Source organism: Dermacentor albipictus, chromosome 1 (genome assembly GCF_038994185.2).
Source record: "Dermacentor albipictus isolate Rhodes 1998 colony chromosome 1, USDA_Dalb.pri_finalv2, whole genome shotgun sequence".
In the NCBI taxonomy this organism is placed as follows: domain Eukaryota; kingdom Metazoa; phylum Arthropoda; class Arachnida; order Ixodida; family Ixodidae; genus Dermacentor; species Dermacentor albipictus.
In genome coordinates this window covers 79,195,337-79,217,481 of record NC_091821.1, presented here as the reverse complement: position 1 = coordinate 79,217,481, position 22,145 = coordinate 79,195,337, and the positions used below count along the sequence as shown (strand labels likewise).

Sequence of the window (22,145 nt, the reverse complement as noted above, 5' to 3'; positions counted from 1 at the left end):
GGGCCCGCTCGGCCACGCCATACGCAGCCGCTGCCGGAGTGTGGTTGATCACCGTTGATAATGGCTCGCATCGAGAGGAGGCAGCGTCATCGACCACGTCTATGTGCGGGATCTACCAAACGTTTCATGAACTGTTCAATTACGTCACGTACTACAGTACGCAACAGTTAATGCTCATCTTCCACGAAGCAGCGGCTTCGTCCAAACGCACCATAATCCACTTTGAAGATATAGAAGAAACGCAAGAGAACCAAAGAAGAGACAGTGTACATAATAAATGTTGTTTATATTTGCTTCATTTGCAAAATCTCTCTGGTCATTTCATCCCACGTCCACATCCTCTGGGAACTGACTATAACGTGAGTGAACATTGCTGCTACTCGCCTCTTCTTCGTCGTCTCATGCTGGTCTCAGTTAACACTTCGGTGTTGCAACCGCGCTTCTTCGTTTCACGATTCTTTCGGGGTGTTTCTCGCAATTATACCAAACACAGCAGCATACGACGACTAAACAGCAGGTGAATAGTAGCAAATGTTTGCGCATCATTTAGATAACTCCCACGGGAGATTCTGCGAGTAATCTTTCTTCAATTTGATTTTTTTAAGGCGGTATGTTTTGAGCATTGACCGATTCACACAAGGGCTTCTGCGTGTCGTCTCGTTCGTTTGGTTGACATGCGAATCGCGTTCCAGTTACTAGCCAAACACTTGCAGCCCACGAGTACAACCAGATGGAAGCATGCTGGGTGGCATCGCCTTCTGGCTGGAACTACATAAGTGTCACAGAAGTGTGTGTGGGTCAAACCGGCGGCCGGCACCGTGACGGAAGAAACAGCAAGGCGCCAACGCTATCGATTATTCATTTCACTGGAATTGATTCTCCAAATTCTTTATTAATGCCAGTCTTTGATTTCTCTTTCAATACTACTTTTCTTATAGTTTGTTTCAGTTAGTCTGACTGCTCACTCGCGCACTATTCTTCTTTTTCCGAAGAACGTAAGTTTGGCCGTGCTGGCATTCCATTTTAGCTTTTAGCGCACAAAGGCATAGGGGCATTTTAGACAGACGTTGAAAATGCGTTCACTTCCAACAATCGTTTATTTTCACAAGTATCATACATATATATAGGAGACAAACAACAGCTTGCGCAAACGCATTCGTACTATTTTATAAATCATGACATGAAGCATGAAATATCTGAAAACAACAAATGATGATAAAGCCAAGTTAAGAATGTGCGAAGTTGCAAGATTATGTTATAGTGTGTATTGCCATCCCCGCCGAGCCGCTCTTTGCGTGTGGTTAAGAAAATACAATTCGTTTTTAGAAAGGTCAATAACGCACGACCAAGGCCGCTTCCATGATCTCACGCGTCGTTTGCTTGACACTTCTTCCTATTATGCGGCATTGCACATACTTCGGCTCACACTCGCAGTTCCTGCAGTAACGCCAACTAAAAAATATATATATTATGGGGTTTTACATGCCAAAAGCATTTTCTGATTATGAGGCACGCCGTAGCGGTAGACTCCGGAAATTTTCGACCCCCTTGAGTTCTTTAACGTGCACCTAAATCTAAGTACACGGGTGTTTTCGCATTTCGTTTCCATCGAAAAGTAACGCCAATGCACTTCTCCGCAAAATTCGGGAATATATATATATATCGAAACTGGTGTCATCTTGAAAATTCGTTCCAAGTGGATCCGCCTTGCGAACTCCACGGCTAGAATTTGTAAATTGCTATATGGGCCATAATGTAATTATTTAAAAAACTTCATTAGTGATTTTTTATTAATAAGTTGATTTTCCATTTCAATTTTTTGTGCAAGTAATGTCCGCCGCTTCAAGTAGACCAGCCCATGAACTAGAATTGTGATATCTGTCACAGGCAACTTTAAAGATTGTTGAAAGTGTTCGCTGAAACACCCTGTATGGTATCACCGCGCATATTTCTTTTTCATGTTCCTTCTACGGCACATGAGATTGCGCATTCTGGCGGGCATGTTTAAAAGTTTTCAGCAAACGTTCGGCCACTGAGGTGATCAGTGACTGCGAAAACCCGGCATTCTTCAAGCGGTCAGCTAGTGCAATAGAACTGCTATGACACTTGCGAAAGCAAAAGTCACGAAGTGCATCCAATAAAGTTAACTTGGCGATGCCCCGTTTTACCAGCTTAGAGTGACCCGACGAAAACGGCAGCAAGGGCTTATTGGATCGGGGTTCATACACTCAGCATACATGGTCGCTTGCGAAACACAGTCGTATATGAAGGAATCTGAAACCATTTGTTTCTGGCATTTCACGAGTTATGCACTTAATGAAAAGATTAAGTAGCTGTGAAACGTCACGGATCGATCCAGGCCGGAGTAGTCGCTATAGAAGAAATAAGATAATCGTCAACGTATCTGAATTCTTTTCGAACATTCGAATTCTCTAGCTCGTTTTTCAATTTTCTGTTAACACGGGCAGTGGTCTGTAACCTAACCCGTGAAACAGGCTTCGCTCATTCACCTTTCTTTCTTCTTCTTTTTTGTCAGCCACTGGTCGACCGGGCAAACGGAGAGGTAGAAGAAGTGTGGTGCGGGGCTCGTGCTGCTCGCGCGCCGTCGTTCGAGGCGCACAGTCGCGTGGGGTTTCCGCAGGAGACAGTCGCTCGGCGAGGTCGTCCGCAGGCCCTAATTGGTAAGCGCCCCGCCGATTTGCCGTCGCGTACGCTTGCGGTTTGGCCGCTCGCGGCTTGACTCGAGTCGAACGAGGCCCAACGACGGTAGGCGCTCGGCGCACCCGCTGGTAGGCGATCGAATTTTTCGCGTTACCGGCTTTACCTTCGAATGGAACGCTACGCGCGGCTTGTCTAAACCTCGGCCACTCGAAGCGCCTGGGGAAGGTGGAATGTGGCTCGAGGTGAGGTGCGGGCGTTTCGACAAGAGTATACTTCACGTCTTGGAAGTCGTGTCCTCTCGTCGAAACGTTGGCTTTTGGCAAGGACTTCACCCTTGCCTGTCTGTTGCTCTATAGTGGAACGTTATACCTAAAGGCCGATATTATCTTTGTAAGCAGAATGTTTCTGAAACTCTGTACGCCTTACAAACCATTAATATACTTAACCACTCTGCTTACTCCCTTTAAGCATGAATCCGCGGGCGAGCTCAGTTTACTATCCCGTTTATTAGGTCCTCGCTCGGACGACCACCCTTTTCTTTGTTTTTAACTGGCATGCTATAAGCGAAGAGAAACCTTTAAAAATGTTCAAATAGTGGCAGTTTAGTTCTCATTCAGTTACACTAGTTAGCACCGTCCCGCGAAGAGCTGCCCGGTTGGTCTCACGCTTTCAAGCAAAAGTGAGGTGGTTTCACCGAACAACCTCTTTCGCAGTGATAGACTTTGAAGCAGAACCGGCCAAAACATTTTGCTTCAGGAACAATCTACAGCCGCGAGCAAAAGTTTGGTTGCAAAGGCATCGGGAAAAAAAATTTCTTCTACCGTGTAGAGCTGCGCAGTGTGTAATTGCTTCAGTACATTGTAATGGTCGAACACGCCCGCGCATCCCGGCCACGGCAGCTTCATTTCGATGGGTCGAAATGCGAAAACACCCGTATACTTAGATTTAGGTGCACTTCAGGTGATCCAAAATTCCGCAGTCGCCCACTACGGCGTGCCTCGTAATCAGGTGGTTTTGGCACGTAAAACCCCATAATTAAAACACGCCCACGTAGACGGTAACTTGTCTTAGCCAGCATGCACAGGCTGCGAATGTTCTTTTTTTTCGCGCCATCACTGGTTTTTAGAACTTCCGTTCAGGAATGTGTACATGCTGGCGTGTTAGCTCATCATCATCATCATCAGCCTGGTTACGCCCACTGCAGGGCAAAGGCCTCTCCCATATTTCTCCAACAACCCCGGTCATGTACTAATTGTGGCCACGCCGTCCCTGCAAACTTCTTAATCTCATCCGCCCACCTAACTTTCTGCCGCCCCCTGCTACGCTTCCCTTCCCTTGGGATCCAGTCCGTAACCCTTAATGACCATCGGTTATCTTCCCTCCTCATTACATGTCCTGCCCATGCCCATTTCTTTTTCTTGATTTCAACTAAGATGTCATTAACTCGCGTTTGTTCCCTGACCCAATCTGCTCTTTTCTTATCCCTTAACGTTACACCTATCATTCTTCTTTCCATAGCTCGTTGCGTCGTCCTCAATTTGAGTAGAACTCTTTTCGTAAGCCTCCAGGTTTCTGCCCCGTAGGTGAGTACTGGTAAGACACAGCTGTTATATACTTTTCTCTTGAGGGATAATGGCAACCTGCTGTTCATGATCTGAGAATGCCTGCCAAACGCACCCCAGCCCATTCTTATTCTCCTAATTATTTCCGTCTCATGATCCGGATCCGCCGTCACTACCTGCCCCAAGAAGGTGTATTCCCTTACGACTTCCAGTGCCTCGCTGCCTATTGTAAATTGCTGTTTTCTTCCGAGACTGTTAAACATTACTTTAGTTTTCTGCAGATTAATTTTTAGACCCACTCTTCTGCTTTGCCTCTCCAGGTCAGTGAGCATGCATTGCAATTGGTCCCCTGAGTTACTAAGCAAGGCAATATCATCAGCGAATCGCAAGTTACTAAGGTAGCGTGTTAGCTAGGTGTCACTATAATCCGAATTCACGTGAACTTTTGGCTGTTAACTCCAAACGCGAACGTGCGAAAGGTGCTTCGTGTTGCTTGAATCGTTTAGCGCCGGTGAGTTATACCAGGTGTTTCAGCGAACACTTCCAAAAATATTTTTGAGATTGCCTGTGGCAGATGGCATCATTCTAGTCCATGAGCTGGTTTACTCGAAGAGGCCGACGTTTTGACCACTATTGACCAAATTTTGACCACTAGGGGATCTTTAATATAATAATATTTGGGGTTGTACGTGCCAAAACCACTTTCTGATTATGAGGCACGCCGTAGTGGAGGACTCCGGAAATTTTGACCACCTGGGGTTCTTTAACGTGCACCTAAATCTAAGCACACGGGTGTTTTCGCATTTCGCGCCCATCGAAATGCGGCCGCCGTGGCCGGGATTCGATCCCGCGACCTCGTGCTCAGCAGCCCAGCACCATAGCCACTGAGCAACCACGGCGGGTCACTAGGGGATCTTTAACGCATAGATTTTAATACAATTACCAGAGGGAACTGTGGCGACCCGCCGTGGTTGCTCAGTGGCTATGATGTTGGGCTGCTGCGCACGGAGGTCGCGGGATCGAATCCCGGTCACGGCGGCCGCATCTTGATGGAGGCGAAATGCGAAAACACCCGTGATACTTAGATTTAGGTGCGCGTTAAAGAACCCCATGTGGTTGAAATTTCCGGAGCCCTCCACTACGGCGTGCCTCATAATGAGAAAGTGGTTCTGGTACGTGAAACCCCATAATTCAATTTTTAACTGTGGCATTAGTGTTCACGGTAGCTGCAAGCAGGGCAGTTCAACCAGCATCGGTATGATGGGCCCTACATGGATTTGCCTAAACCTTTTCCTTCTAGCTTTAAATGGCTTCGTGCCTTTGCAAAGTGATCATTCTTAAGAAATTACTGCGCTATAAATCATAAAATGAACATTAATAAATTATCCGCCGGTAGGATTTGAATACCGGATCTCTGGCACACAAGCCCGATATCGAAACCATTACGCCACCGACGCATGGACAAGCGGAATCACTGCAGTTAGCAGCGATTATGCGAGCTTGCGGAGTCTTATTACTCTCTGCATTAAAGAAATAATATAAATTGATTTGAAATTTAGGCCCAGATAAAGTGTGATAAACGAAGCCACAAGAACGTCTGAAGTCTCAAGCACGAAGATCCGACAAATCCATGTGCTACCCATCATTCTCGTGGTGACTGGGCGATCGCAGCGCCAGAGTTCTCTCCAGCAATCGTAGAAAACTCTATGCCTTAACGTGCCCCCAGTGCACGGCACGCGGCCGTTTTTGCATTTCGCCCGAATCGAAATGCGGCCGGGATTTGATCCCGCGACCTCGTGCTTATAGCAGCGCAACACCAGAGCCACCGCGGCGGGTGTAGTTGGCTGTAAGTTACCACCAGGCCTCCAGGAAGCTCCTGGCCAGTCTGTTACGTAGTCGCGTTTCGTCTCCTGATGATGTAGCAGAGACATATTATAGCCTCGCGGTAGTGTTCTTCCATCCTGTTGTCCTGATACCGCAATTAGCGCAGGAGCCTAAAATAAATCGGCCGAATTCACCATCTAAATGAGTTCTGAAGAAATCGGCAACGTGGATGAAAATTCATGAACGAGACCGTTGGCATCGACCTGAAAGTAGAATACAGTCCACAAAGAAAACCTACGGGTATCCTCGGAAAGCTACAATACAGGGTGTTTATTTAGCTGCACCAAATTAAAAAAATTGCTTGTAGCAGATAGCATCATTCGAACTTGTGATATAAATTAGTCAGCGAGTCGGCCATTACTTCTAGGAGAAATAAAAAAAGGATTAATGGAATGATTAACATAATTACGGTAACTAAATTTATAAATAATTACTTCATGACACTAATTTCAATCTACGAATTGTAGCCGGCGAGTTAGCTAGGCGTATCCACTTCGAAAGAATTATGAGGATGGCATTGGTTTCGAGATAAGCGCTGTCAAACTTCCGGTAAAATGCGTTATTGTTCCGCTTACTTTTTCAAGAAAGCGCTATTTTATGCATTCAAGCACGAAAATAACTGGAACGCCAATGTATTCCAATTATATCGAAATTGACGTAGTCCTCAGAATTCGTTCTAAGTCGATATGCCTTGCATACTCGCTAGCTAAAATTCGTAGTTTAAAATGTGTGCTTTAAACTAATTAAGGAAGTTAATTCACAGATAAAATGCTTTGAAATTAAGGCCCACATAAAACGTGATAAACGAAGCCACAAGCTAATAGCCACAAGAACGTCTGAAGTCCCAAGCACGAAGATCAGACAAATACATGCACTACCCATCATTGTCGTGGTGGCGTAATTATGCTAATTATTCCATTAAGTATTTTCATTTCTCGATGAAGTAATGTCCCCCTCATTTAGATAAATTTAGACCATTTACAGTAAATTAGATTAAAGGTTAGAATTGTTCTATCTGCCATAGTCAATTTTTAAAAACGTGGTGCAGGAAGAAAGAACAATTCCCCAACGATTAGGATACTCCCTAATGCCAATTTTGAGCGCAGCTGTTTAGATATTTTGTAGTGGCGACATATTGTGGCAAAGAATTTGATTCTGAATGACAGGGTCCTCTCGGCTGCGGCGCTGAGCCTCTGCTCGGGCAGCTCGTTTATCAGCACCGGCAGACGAAGCATTTCCACCGGTTGCGTCACTCATTGTTCAGGAAGAAAGCGGCAACGCGCGGTTAGCGCGGAGCGCATTCTCTAGCGGCAGCGGTGCAGGCGAGGTCGCGCATGCACGGTGCGTCCGAAGCAAACGCCAGCGCCGTGAAGCACTTCTCGTACGGCATTCCGCTTTCCTCCTCACCATTTCGCCATACTTTCCTCCACTTTCCTCCTCATGCTTCCGCTGCACCCTCCTCCGCTTTCCTCCTCGCGATATAATCGCTGAAAGAGCTGCGCTCCGCGTTCGCTCGTTCATCCTTCGCTGTGCTCGTTCGCTCGGTTACGCCGACGCCGACTCTCAACGCTGGTTACAGCGTCATGGAATACCAACTAGCCCGGTCTCACACCTTGTCTCAACGCAGGAAGGGGCGCCTAAGAGCTGCGCTTTAAAAAAACATCCTGTATAGTTTCGCAGTTGAATTCGTCTTGGTCCAAGGATCGAACCATCGCCTTTTCGGAGCACTATAGCCCCGCCAACTGAGATAATTACCATAAGACGGCTGTCACAATTTGCCGACTCACTCCTCTTGTTACAGTCATCTCCAGCACCCATATATGCAGCTGTCAACCTCTACATCTCGTAAGGCATGTACCGCGCGTCAATGTCATCTATGCATCTAGCAAAGCGTGTACCACGAACGCCGTTTTCAGATCGTGGTTTTGGCACGAAAAACACCAGAACTTAATTTTTAGCGCTTACCCTAATAGGGGTTTTGGTAAACCAGAAAAAAAAAAAACAACCCGGAAGACGAGAAACAGCGCAACCGCAAAATTCGTTCCCCACCTCGCCGTGACGAATATGTCCGTCTGCTCGATCGGGTCTAGATCAGCGCTCATCGACAACAAACCACTGCATTTTAAAGAAACCAGAGGCTTTGAAATCCGTGACGTCACACTGGCGTACCATCCCTGATGTGATATTGTCCTTCATTTTCTCCAATAATGACTTTTCCATAGAAATAGATGAAAGCAGGGTTTCAAAAGGAAAACAGTGGCGATTGCTAAATGCTATAGAGATAACGCGTTAGCATTACGTTGAATCTCTTTGAGGTCCGGAATCCAGGATTGAAGCAGTGTTCACCACAATGTAAAGTGTTCTTCAGAGCTCGCTCGACCCACGTCCCGCCTCTTAATTCAAGGAACGAAGTGCAACTGACGGTGGTCCGGAGCACAGCGTAATCAGAGCACCGGCTTCCCATGCTTCACGTACTTTTTTCCACTTTGACACTCCTAGTTTTGGCACTCATAATTAATGCTATAGATGTAATGCGGCAGCCATTACCAAATCCTGACTGGGAGCTTTCCACTGTCGATGAAAAGAATAGTTTACAATCATTGAATTCTACCGGTGCTAATATATGGTGCAGAAACTTGGAGGTTAACAAAAAAGCTTGCTATCAAGTTGACCTCGCAAAGAGCGATGGAACCAAAAATATTAGGCGTAACGTTAAGAGACAGGAAGAGAGCGGTGTGGATCAGTGAGCAAACGGGGATAGCCGATATTCTAGTTGACATTAGGAGAAAAAATGGAGCTGGACAGGCCATGTAATGCGTAGGGCAATTAACAGGTGGACGATTAGTGTTACAGAATGGGTGTCAAGGGAAGGGAAGCGCAGTCGAGGATGGCAGAAAACTAGGTGGGGTGATGAAATTAGGAAGTGTGCAGGCGAAAGTTGAAATCAGATAGAGCAAGACAGGGGTAATCAGAGATCGCAGGGACAGGCATTCGTTTGGTGCAGCGGGCATAAAAATAGGCTGCTGCTGATGCTACTGCTGCTGATGATGATGGTGATAAAGCTATAGTGTACTTGTCGGTGTTCTTGTGTGGCCTTTTCCACCATTTCTAAATGGTGCCACTTACAATCCCCCGATTGACGCATCTTCGACTTCCAACGTTATGGAGGTGCCACAGCCGCGTGCCGATAGGGCGGTGCGGAGATTAAAAGTGCTGCGTGACATCACATGCAGGCATTCCCCAATTCCTACCGCCGTAGGAGCATCGAGACAAAATGGCCACCTGGAATGAGGCTGACTGGCACGGCGAGGCGGAATGCGACATCGCTGAAAAGGCGGCACGGGTGACCGCCCCAAATTCCACCCTGGAGTGCGACATCGACGTCTCGGTCACGTTGGCGCGCTCAAACTACACGGCCGCTGCGGTACGCGCTGCCCTTTGGCGAGGCGTCATCGCTTGATTGTTGTGGTCTCGTGGCCGGAACAATCAAGGAAGCTGAGAATAGCGATTCTTTCGGCTGATTATATATATACATATATATACCGCTCAGCTGTTTAAGGCCCTCGCTCACTAAAATCACATTGCCTGACCTGCGGAGGGCTTGGTCTCCGGTTATATGATGTCATATCTTTGCCGGTAGAATACCGCATTATAATATAACAACTATAGTTCGCATCATGAGGGCAAATTGTGAGGATACAGAGGGAACGTCGATTCAGTACTTTCTTTACGTGCTAATCCTTGATTTTGTAGCAGCAACATCTGACACTGAATGAAGTCAACAAGTAAAAAGTATCACATATAGTGTACTTGTGACCTAGCTATTATACGAAAGGCTTGTCTTTGAAAATCATAAACCTTCGCCGGTCGCACTACGGCGCGTAGGAAAGTTCTTCCTTCCTTGCGCTCTGACATTTCATTGCACGAAAGCGTGATAAAGCTATTCCTCTGCGATCTTTTCTTCCCCAAGTCATGCTTTCTTTCTTTTTTTTTTCATTAAGAATGGGTGTAAGATGTTAGCTTAAACGACCCGTATTCGCTCACCCAAAGTAAGATATTTTTGAGATCAGTCTGCGTCTGCAAGTGCATTTTTTTTTTTAGCTGTCGTGACGGCCTCACTTTAAAAACGAAAGAAAAGGTAAACTAGACGCCTTGTCATGACTACGATGAAGTTACCGCGCAAGCGCACGACAAAACTGAGACTTAAAACAGACGATCAGCTTTTACGGCTCATTAGGAAGCCTTCGAAATGTGGCGATGAGTACCCTATATTTCTAGAAAGTTTCGCGATCTAGCTCTAACGGTGCGGTATATACCGACGAGCCCAATTCTCCGCTCGTACAATTACGCATTCAAGAAAGCTGGAAAGGACTGCAGCAGCATCAAAGATACGGTATGCCATAACAATGACGCCTCACAAGATTGTCATCGTACTGAACATTCTCATAGATTATGGTTATCTCGTGCTATTAAGAATGATTAACAGAGTCCGAATGAAGCTGTTAAGCAGTAAGGGTTTGGGAGCGGATAGTTTTTCTCATGCCGTGTTTTTTTCATTCGCTTTTTCTTCTTTTTTTTTGCGCTGGTACATCGGCATTTTCTTCTTTCGTGTCGACTTTGGTTGACAAGCTTTTCTTTCTTTCTTTCTTTCCTCCTTTCTTTCCTTCTTTCTTTCTTTCTTTCTTTCTTCTTTCTTTCTTTCTTTCTTTCTTTCTTTCTCTCTTTCTTTCTTTCTTTCTTTCTTTCTTTTTATTCACCTAGCGGCAACTAGTAAATATTAACACGGCCGGTCTCGAGGGGTGCGCGCGAAAGCGCGCGCTCCCCTAGAGACCGGCCGTGATATTAAGCGCGGGAAAAAGACAGGGTCGAAATGAGGGCAAGCGCTTGTCCTTTCGTCGCCATTTCTTCCTTCACGCTTCAAGTTAACTTGCAAAAAAAGCTCTTAAGTTATGCAGTAATCCCCTCTGCCTTGCACTTCCTCCGTTTTGCCGTATACGAACATATTTAGCGTAAGGTTATACGGTGATACGGGGGGTCATGCTAAAGCTAGCATTGGACGCTGAAACTCTGTGTTAAAACGCCAAGGCGCACACGTGTGCCGGCAAAAAGTCGTTGCATCAACCGACAATGTCGGACGCTCATATGGTTCCTTAAGTCATGTTCCATGATTTTATTTACAGAAGCGTTCGGGTCCTTTCGCGGATGTGCCATCTGAAAAGTCTGGACTATCTCTGGAGTAAGCTGATATTTCGGTCATTTCATTATGAGCGAGCCAAAGGGTTTGGCACTAGGCCTGAACTCGAGCTCTGTGCATGGTCAGATGTAACATAGCTGTAAAGGGGCCAAAATTAGTCTGTTAGGTGCCTGAAAGATATCGTTATACTTGAAAATACGGAGATATGGCCGACATAAGGGGCGTTACGTAGCGTGTAAGCATAATAAGCAGTTGTGTCAAGTACTGGATGTGGTGGCGTGCTGCTCTGATAGTTTACAATGTAAAAAGTCTTTCATATAGCGCCGGAGCCTTTGCATTGTGAGGCTCTGTTGCGGCTTATGTATATCCTTTAAATACTAAGAAAGTACCTCATAACTGAAAAGTGGTTCTCTACTAAGAAATAGGTATGTAAAGGAATATTCCGTTGTTACGTAAACATAAGTCTGCATCATATACTTTCCGTTTTCTTTACGTTCCAGACCATGGCGACGCTTTCGCCACACCTGCTAGGAAACTAAGCCCATAATTCTTCATCTTTTCTATATTGTTGTTATTATACAAAGATAACAGTGAGCTCAACTGGTCGCGAATAGGTGCTTGACAGTGAATAGATGTGTGTGTTCTGACACGCTCCCCGCCAGCGAGGACAGTCTCCTGGACGGCGACCTGGACAGGGACTTCCCTCCAGGCGATGGCGTCCTCATTCCAGGACTCTCGGATCTATCCCTCTCCCCGAAACACACCATCACAGCTGACCCGTTGGGTAGGTTGGCACATTAAACGGGCCTTGTGCTCTTTCGCGTGAAAGATGCCTCTCACATGGAGGGCGGCAGGCGCATACCGTTGCCGTATGCGAGCCATGCAGATGCAAATGCGCGCTGTTTAGCGCCAGAGGCGACGTTTGCTATTTGTTTCCTATCTTATAAGCTTCTAAGAAGCATTTGAAACGCTCGCAGTTAGAAAAGAGAAGTCAGCAGGCCAGTAGAAACCGAAAAAAAAAAAATTCACTGGGCAACTTTGGTTTGCTAGCCTGCGCCTTGGAAGCAGGTGTGTAATAAATGACCAGAGTGCATTTTCCGCAAGCATGCACGCGCGCGCATACAAAATAGCAACGAAGTGGTTGATTTCGTTTTTATAACGAGTTGAGATAGGCATGAGTGATTGACGGTGAAATGCACGGAATATGTGATTTGAGTGCTACAGGCGCAACGCCTCTTTAGATACCGCAGTTACCCTCTGATGTAACCGCGCACTTTCTCCTATGACCGCCCTTTCCTGCGGTAAGGTCGCAGGGCAAAGAGTAAGGTGCGTCAGTGTTCGCGTAGTTATTCTTCATCGAGGCGTCATTCTCTGCAGTTGTAAAATTTGTACCGAACAAATGGATCATGCATACACATGCGATAACAGGTGTACTATAATTGCGCATCAGATACGTGTTTTAGGCTCAGTTAACGCGAGAAACAACTCGATTCGACGAAGGTTCAGACGCACATGCGATTTGGTTGCGTTCGCATTTTTTTTCTCGCCATTTATCATTTGTGCTTTTCTGCTGCTACGCTGTGCTGATACTCCTACTATGCTGAAACTAAAAAAGAAGCTTGAGAACAAGTTAAGGGCCGCGCAAAGATCGATGAACGAAGAATGCTAGGCATAAATTTAAGAGACAGAAAGAGAGCGGCTTGGATCAGAGAGCAAACGGGTATGGACGATATTCTAATTGACATCAAGAGAAAAAAATGGTGCTGGGCAGGTCATGTAATGTTCAACCGTTGGACCATTAGGGTGGCAGAATGGGTACCAAGAGAAGGGGGAAGCGCAGTAGAGGACGGCAGAAGGTGGTGTGACGAAATTAGAAAATTTGCGGGTGCTAGTTGGAATCGGTTGGCGCACGACAGTGGTAATTGGAGATCGCAGGGAGGCCTTCGTCCTGCAGTGGTCATAAATGATGATGATGATGATGATGATGATGATGATGATGATGATGATGATGTGTCATATATACGCGTGCTTTTGAGAGCTTTACCTTCCACCGGCATCGCAGACCTGAGTTTGTCGGAGGGCGACGACACGTTGGGACAGCAGTCGCCCCCATCCAAACCTCTGGCAACGATCCCGGAGGAGCCCGAGCTGGAGGCGCAGCACGAGAAGGAGCACCCGCCGGAGCGTAACCCCGAGGAACTGAGCACTCACATGGAGGAGGAGCCGGCGCCTCTCGTACTCAACGCGCTGCCCCTACAGGACCCCGACCTGTCCACGGAGGCCGGAAACGGTACGTGGGGGTTGGGGGCGACTGTGCGCTTGCCTATTTCATCTAGTCGAAGCGTTTACGGTGGACTGCAGTCGCCGACGCGCGAGGAACGTAGACGCTCCCATCGTCTCCCAAGCACGTGCTATATCTCACGACGGCATTCACCCAACTTCTCTCGGAACTTTTCTCGAAAAAGTATCTAGTCCACATTAGTCTGGGCCTATATATAGTCGGAGTGCTGCACTGAATTTGATTAGGAGTTTTATGCGTCTTCGGCTACTGTGTGCGGCGACGTGTAGCAAGCGCAATCTTAAAAAAAAATTAAATATAAATTATGGGGTTTTACGTGCCAAAACCACCATCTGATTATGAGGCACGCCGTAGTGGGGGACACCGGAAATTTGGACTACCTGGAGTTCTTTAACGTGCACCTAAATCTAAGTACGCGTGTGCTTTCGCATTTCGCCCCCATCGATATGCCGCAGCCGTGGCCGGGATTCAATCCAGCGAGCTGTTGCTTAGCAGCCCAACACCACAGCCACTAAGCAACCACGGAGGTCAAGCGCAATCTTTCCTCGCCAAATGTATGTTTGCGCAACTGTAAAGTATATCGCTGTTTTCTGATTCGCCGTGTCACCGCACATCGTTCGGCCATTAGGCAATTAAGCCCATGTGGCAACACCCCAATATTTGTTTATTTGGACAGTGTTGCCAGCACAAGTAATGGATTCTGGAGTTGCCATAGCGATCAGCGGTGGTGGGGTTGCCGGCGACGCCAAAGCGTATAGCCGTGGCCACTCTGTCACTGAATGGCCACGTCGCTGTGCCGCAGGGATATCTCGCAGTGCACCCCAATTCTCCCTCGCAATTCTCCCTCGCATTTTTTAAATTTACTTCCAAGACAAAATTGATTAGAGAATACTTCGACATGCGTCCTGTGGTAAAACAAGTACGTTTTTTTTAATTTGGGGGTTTTTACGTGCCACAACCACGATATGATTAAGGCACGCCGTGGTGGAGGACTCCGGAAATTTCTACCAAATGGGTATATTTAACATGCGCCCAATGCACGGCACAAGGGCGTTTCGGCATTTCGCGGCCGGGGTTTGATCCCGCGACTTCGTGCTTAGCAGCGCAACACCATTGCCACTAAGCCACCGCGGCGGGTCGTCAAAGCAAGTGTGTAGCTTCAAGGATGTGAACGCTGCTTTTCTCAGTAACTGTAGACAAGAACTGTGTATTTGTTCATGGTACAGCCATGCAAAATGCACCGAGTCATGCATTTCGGTACGGTTTGGAAAGAGGCCAAGCTGTAGAATATGCGAAGCACCAGACTGAAATGTGCAATGATGGTTTAACATAAATGCTTCGCCATGGGGTGGCGCGAGTTGTGGGTAAAAATGACGGCACAGGTGGCCACCGCGAGCGACATTTAGTTGACATCGTGAAAAATGTTCCAACGGAAGGCAGGCACACATGAAACATCGTGAAAGCATGTCAAGTGCACTTGCCTGAACGTCGATGAAACGGATGGATCGATGCTATGAGCGTCGCCTTTGAAACGGGGAGGTGGGTTACTTTGTGCTTAAATGCATCAAACTGCGTTTTCTTTCTTAAAAAAGGGGACTGGAAAGCCAATGCATTTTATCGGACACTTTGAAAATTAATATCACGAAACTGAAATATGTGCCGTAAAGTAATCAATTAAAAAGTTAATTCGCGGAATTATGTCAATAATTCCATTAAGCAATTTGATTTCTCGAAGTAATCACCACCTCATCGAGTAATTTAAATCAAGGGTTATATTGTGTTATTTGCCACACGCAATGTTTAAACATTTAGTGCTGCTAAAAAAACACCTTATGGGATGCTATGTGATATACTGCATGCGACACGAGTCACAGTATATAGTTGCCTATGAAGGTCGAAAACAGTTACGTATCGTACGAGTAGCAGTGGAACAATGCCGCGAACAAGTGCTTGCACCTTTCGGAGGCCCGCTCCACACAAACACATCCTTTCTTTTAAATATCCGGCTCGCTTGGAAAGCAAAAGCTCCGTCTTTAACTAAGGCTGATGCGGCGCGATAGGCAGGCACAATTGCACGCACAGTGCAACGATTTCTGTGACTTCGTCGCCGAAATCCTCGAGACAGATCAAAATAAGGTAATCAGGAACTTTTTCGGCTTCGACGAAACACCTCGATTCTACGCCACAAATGAGAAACTTGAGCTGAGCCCCAAGCGAAAGAGCCGCCGAGAACCTAGATGTCGTAGCCAGCTTTGTTTATTTGAACAATGTTGCCAGCACAAGTTCCGGAGTTGCCGTAGCGATCAGCGGCGGTGGGGCTGCCGGTGAGGCCATAGCGTAGCCGTGGCCACTCCTCTGTCGCTGAAGGGCCACGTCGCTGTGCCGCAGGCAGATCTCGCCGTTTGCCAGCAAGACCGCCGTCGGCCGGCGTTCCGCGAACCGCAAGCGGCGTGCGGGGAGTTGCCGTGCCGCTAACGTGAACGCGCCTTTAATTCCCGCGCCATCGATTCATAAGTGGCTCCAAAGATATCAACGTCTTCCTGCTTGGGAAGGAATTGTCTCTATTAGCGGGAATATCAAGAAATGGAACAAGTGATCGCTTACTTGAATTCCGACGGCGTTTATGCAGCTTCTTCGCTCGTGAATTGCATTTCGCTGGAACTCTGACCCGCCGTTGTCGAGTATCGTTTTCTCAACGTGGAAAATTATTCAATGGTTGCAATCCTCGTCCTTCTCGAGTTTTGTATCAATGAACTCTTGGCAGCGAGTTGATCCTTTTGAAATCTTACCACAACACTGTCAGCGGTATACGCTTCCAGGGGCTGGTGGCTCCCAGTTTTCTGTACAAGACACTTCTATGGCGTTTTTCACTTTCGTCCTCGATGGTCATAGCCTCATCGCTGTTTTCAATATTTACACTGAGAAAAATTTAAAATAATGACGCACCAAACTCGCTAAACTCGTAAGCGTAAAAACGACGTGCTCCCTGCGGCCCCGCTTGGGAGACGACGCTAAATTTCTCACTCACGGCGTCGAGGGTTGTTTTTCACGAGCGGCCCTTGGGCAGCGCTGGTTGCGCCTCGAAGTGACAGGACGAGTCGGGAGAAGGCTAACGTTATCCGACAGTGCACAGGAGGATAACTATCGCGGGGAATTTCTTGCTTGTTCCAGACATTCCTGCTGACCCCGTAAACTATGCACTTATATATAATGCCGCAGTTTCGCCCGAAAGGCGAAGCATTGATTGCGATGGCAAATTATTGGACAGCTATACGCGGTAAGTTTAGTTGTTTTATCAGCTTTACAAACTGCTGTAAACATTCGCTTACTAACCAAATTAATGAGTACACGGTGTGGTGCGCGCGCATGCGAACATGAGCGCATATCTCGTAACTCGCATAACTCGATAGCCGCGAGCTGTCAGAACGCTGGCGCGATGGAGAGCAGCAGCAGCAGCAGCAGCGGCGAGCGAATTGCCCTTCATGCTGCTTCTCGCTTCAACGTACGCCAGGCGTGAGAACATTGCGCACGCAAAGCCATCAGCGTTCTCAGGTCTGCTAGCCTTTCGAACCCTTCCGTAGATTACCCTCAAGATAGGATGCGTACGGCCGTGCTCAGCCGAGCCATGCGCAGCCTAGGCTGAAGTAGAAGCAGAATCGCTCGCTGCCCTTCCATACTCTACGCGTGCGCACATCTCGCCGGTCCCCTCCTTGCGCGCGCGAGAGGACGCCGCCGCCACAAGCCACCATCCTTCTCGGCACACCCTGGCGCATACAACATGCGGCGCGCGGCCGCGATTTTATCGCATTTAGGGCTCATTCACACCGGCGACTTGAGGAGGTCGCGCGACCATTTGCGACTCGCAATCAAAAAGCGACCGAAGACGACTGATGTTCACACCAGCAAGCCCGGCTGAGCGCGACTCGCAAGTCGCAATCCCGGAGATTATCGCTCTCAGCGAAAACTCTCGGAATCTACGCGGAATTTGAACGCGACGCCGGAGGAGGCCGGATGTAGACACACGAAAGATCACTTCCGGTGCGCCGCTGATTGGTTTATCAGTTTTGCGACCACGGTCGCGCGACTGAAAAATCGCGCAGAGAGCGACTGGCCCAAAATGGTCGCTTTTCAAGAAAGGCGACCGTTTGCGACCATTTGCGACCAACTTGGTCGCGCGACCACTGTCAGTCGCCGATTTGAATGAGCCCTTAGACTTTATACGGAACATCACGGCGACGGCGGTGGCTACAACAGCGCGGAAATTCGCCTGGGGTGTCCATATCATTTATGATGATGATGATGATGACTGTGGAACAAGCACTGAAAATATCCTCCGGTATCCATATGCCGTTGCTTGCCAGAAACTGGAGCCATCCGTGTACTTGCTGTCACGGCCATGACGGCCTGTCAACCGAACTCTCTGCAGATATGCTTCCTGACTCGTCGGAGCCACACTTCCGGATTTCCGAGCAGTCGTTGGCCGAATCCGCGGTTCTTCGCCCCGAGGTGAGCGACATCTCGCTGAAGGAAGACAAGGCAACGAGCACGGCCGACGTTATTATCGAAGACCTGCCCGCGCGGCCCAAGTCTCCATATCAAACGCGCAACAGGCCGCAGCTTTCGGCGCAAGTGCAGCTGTCTCCTTTTCCGAGTAAGTCCATTTCGCCAAGTGAACGCAACAGATGAAATATCAACAGAATGCTGTATCCGTCCCATCTAATCAGCCAGTGGTTACGAAACTGAGTCTCTATTCCCACAGGGGAACACGTGCCGGCCTTGCAAACTTGGAAGTATACGGACACAGTATAGTAGTAAGCGCGCCATACACGATACTGATTCCGATACTCTATATCACGGTAATTCTTGCGGGCTTCGTGTAAAGGCTGATAGCTCTAGAGCAAGCTGCAGCTGCATATTTACACGATTTACAAAAACAAGAAAGAAAAATTAAGCTTTAAAAGTCTCTCAAAACGTCAAAAACAGTATATGCAGTCCTCGTGCAATCGCGAAAACATTGTGTGTGGGGTTTCGGTAACACATGTGTACCACATGTCGGCGCAAACAAGTATCTTTTATTGCGATCGAAATTATAGGAGCACCCCAAGCCAATTTTTGGCCGTTGCCCTGCAAGTGCGATAAGATCTGCGCCGTAGGCTGTACGTGCTGTGGGTGCGAGGAGAAGATCGCGAGGGTGAGCCGAGAATGATGGTGGCTTGATTTGCGCCATCGTTCTCGTGCACCCAATGTCAGAAGTCACGTGATCAGCGAGCGCTAAGGTAGGGAAGGAGACAGGTGAACGCGCGTATCTTCGTCTAGTCCGTCTGTGGCTGCGCTGGCTGTCCGCGCGACTCACACACGCGGTCCGCGTGTCCTATCATCGAGGTAATCTGCGGCAGGCGCAATGTTTGGCAAGCCGGGACGGCTGGTAGCTTCATGTGCGCTGTCTTTTCGCGCAGCTACTGTTGCAGGTCGCGTAATTTAAAGTATCGCAAACTCATTGAAGCGAGAGGCAGCGCGAAGCGTTCGCCCCCCCCCCCCCCCCTCTACCTGCGCCAGCGTTGTGACATCGAGTGTTCATGGTCAGCGAGTGAGATCTCTTCATGTTTACCTGTGCGCGCGTGACACACTGTTCATTAATTTAATTAGTAAGTGAATGTTTACTGCAATTATGGGGCCGATAAATCGACGAGCCTTACTTCGTGTAGTTGTCTGATAAGTTGCTTCGTCTTTCGACCGAAACTGCTACTTTTTTGTTGAAAACCTTTCATATACGTTCTGCATAATATATAGCGCAGTGTGGAGGCACGTTAGACTTTTTCCTGTAGCTCCCGGAGCTTCTCGCGGGGAACAGGAAGCCGGTCAAACCTCAATGTTCGTCCGCGTGTTGACGACACAGACGCTGTAGGTCACCGAGCGTTGGTGCCCTCTTTTGGACCTTTTACCTTTATTCTCATCTGTGCCTAGGCTTAGCATGTAGTGTGACGTAGTTGTTGGGCGCAAATGGTTACTGAATATGTATAAAGGTGTATTACCTAATTACGCTTTTGCATATAGCAAAACGTCCACTCTTACCGTGGCAAGAAAGAGATTTGTTAAGTCGTAAAAAAATCGCAGTTTCGCCCGAAAGGCGAAGCATCGATTGTGATAGCAAATTAGTGGACAGCTAGCTATACGAAGTATGGATAGTAGCTTTATCGATAGGCTGTATAAACTTGTAAACATAGGCATGCTAACTAAATTAACAAACGTGGTGTCACGCGCGCACGAGCACACATGAACGCATCTCACTCGGTGAGCGCGGAAGCTCGCTGTCAAAACGCTGGAGTGAGAATTTTAAAATAGGCTCAAACCCGCGCGTTTCGATAACCTAAATACGGTAACCTAAATACGATAACCTAAAAACGACCTAAATACGGTAACATGTTGAGATAACGTCCCTCTAACGTACTACTAAAAAAAAAATTGCCATCGTTCTATAGAATCGTTATTGCGTTTATACATTCTTCAATAAACGCTCTCTCGAAAATCTATTGAAGCTCATTCTCTATTTTTGTTAGGATGGTGCCGAGGTTTCGACGCGAATCTCGTACAAGCAGCGGCCTCAGAGTGCCATAGAAACAGTGAAAGCAGCGACATGTAGGTTTGCAGTTATAGTGGCATTGAATTGCGCATTGCACATGGAACACATTTCGGTGCATCTTGACAAGAGACGTGCAGCGGATTTCGCCCAGAAAACTGACCCGGAAGCGTCCGCCCAGGCGGCGCAGAAGCGCAACACAGCGCCATCACCGACAACAGCGTGCATCTGCGGACGTCGTAAAGGTCTCGCGCGACAACACGTGCGTCTCGGAGACCGAGAAAGGTGTAGTCGCTTTTAGAGCAGGAGAAAGAAATCAGTTGGGTTTATTAAATGAATAACGCGCTTGACGGCGTATATTTCTTGCGGCAAGAATATTTAGGTACAGCGTTTGTTTCTTAGAGTAATTGCAGATGACGCCGGCTCGATATGCTGTCCTGTGTTGAGAAATGTCGGGCGATGACGTAACTTCGGGGAAATGGCAAGTCTGCGGAGGCCTCGAGATAAACCACTTCTGCGGTAAAAAGGAAGTTTTGGCCTACAAAAGCAGTCAGTCTCGTTCCGCCAAATTAATGAAAAATAGAATTTGTAAGGAATAACCTACTTCTCTATAAACTGATTTAGTGTTGCCCTTTAAAACGAGGGGCGACGGTCACACGAAGAGTGTCCAAGTACGCTAAGCGTACGTCTGAAAAACCTTGGCAGTAATTGCTTCATTTCTGCAACAAAAACGACTCATTCGAGCACATTTCGCGACCTGGCCTGTTCTGCAACCGTGCGGATCGCAGGCCCCGAGAAGCTCGCGCCTCCTCCGCCAGTCGAGAGCCGGCCGGCGCCACCACCACCTCCGTTGTCCCAGCGAAGCCAGCAGGGGGCGCGCCGCAAGGCGGCAACCGCGTTGGCCGAGGCCCCGAACTCGCGCGCGGTGGGCGCTGAAGCGGCTCCACCCGTCGTGGCGGCCAAGGGCTCTGTGGCCAACCAGTTCCTCGAGAAGATTGGGCAGCTGCGTGGCGCCACAGTGTTGTCCGAAGGCGGCCACGACACCTACACGCTGGCCGAGGACCTCATGAGCATCGAGGGCGCCCAGAAGCAGCCGGACAAGTACAAGAAGGAAGACTTCGGGGAGCTGTTCACCAAAAAGTCGTGAGTTTGCATCACACTGTTTGCCGTGTACCAGGTGTGTTCTTAGACTATATACAGAATATAAAAAAAAATTGTCCGCTGCAGGTGGCACAATTCCAACTTTGGAACTCGGTTCGAGTTCGAATAGGCGGACATTACTTGCGCAATAAATCGAATTGTATAATTCACTAACTAACCAAATTTCACAACGATTCTTAACTTATTACTTTACGGCACATATTGCAATTGAGGAATTGTAACCGATGAGGTGGCAAGACATATCCAGTTTGAACGATTTCCAAGGATGGAGCCGTTTTTTTTTTTTATATTTGCGCCGTCAAATTTGCGGTAGTACGCTGTAGTACCACTTACATTTTAAAAAATGTTTCAATAACTGCCGTATTGTGCATTGAAGCAAAAAAGTAACCGGACCGTCGATGTACTTAGTCGCAAACTTCGGGAATTAATATCTCCTAAATCTCTTAAACTGGTGTCATTGCGGATTCGTTTCAAGTGGATCGCTTTGCGAACTCGCTGGCTACAATTCCTAACTTGCAATATACGTCGTACAGTAATTGGTCAGAAAGTTAATTAGTAAAATTGTGTTAATTAGTCGATTCTGCATTTTGATTGCTCGTGCAAGTAATGTCTGCCTTTTTCAGTAATCGAGCTCGAGGAATAACAATACAATCAGCGATAGGCGATTTTTTAAAGTTATGTATAACCTAGAAAATAAAAGTAGTATATGCATTTGGAAGATGGCTAGATGCAATCAGTAGTGTGAGCGGGTGGAAGACATTTGGACGCAGGTGGAGGCCAAGTCGTTTTCAGTTACGAGCTGCACTC

The 22,145-nt window shown here is 47.6% G+C and overlaps 1 protein-coding gene across 3 annotated transcripts in view; it reads left to right on the top strand.

The window, feature by feature from the left end:
* The first annotated feature begins 2,522 nt into the window (after window positions 1-2,522).
* LOC135915084 (sterile alpha motif domain-containing protein 15-like) overlaps window positions 2,523-22,145 on the top strand; it is a 29,365-nt gene continuing 9,742 nt past the window's right edge. The window contains exons 1-7 of one of the 3 annotated variants that reach the window (XM_065448065.1): window positions 2,523-2,681; window positions 9,341-9,531; window positions 11,288-11,343; window positions 11,934-12,085; window positions 13,364-13,591; window positions 18,027-18,251; window positions 20,966-21,320. In XM_065448065.1, coding sequence (XP_065304137.1) covers window positions 9,382-9,531; window positions 11,288-11,343; window positions 11,934-12,085; window positions 13,364-13,591; window positions 18,027-18,251; window positions 20,966-21,320 — 1,166 coding nt within the window. In that variant the 5' untranslated portion in view covers window positions 2,523-2,681; window positions 9,341-9,381. The remainder of the gene's footprint in view (window positions 2,682-9,340; window positions 9,532-11,287; window positions 11,344-11,933; window positions 12,086-13,363; window positions 13,592-18,026; window positions 18,252-20,965; window positions 21,321-22,145) is intronic. The other 2 variants (XM_065448066.1, XM_065448067.1) reach the window with 2 other exon arrangements.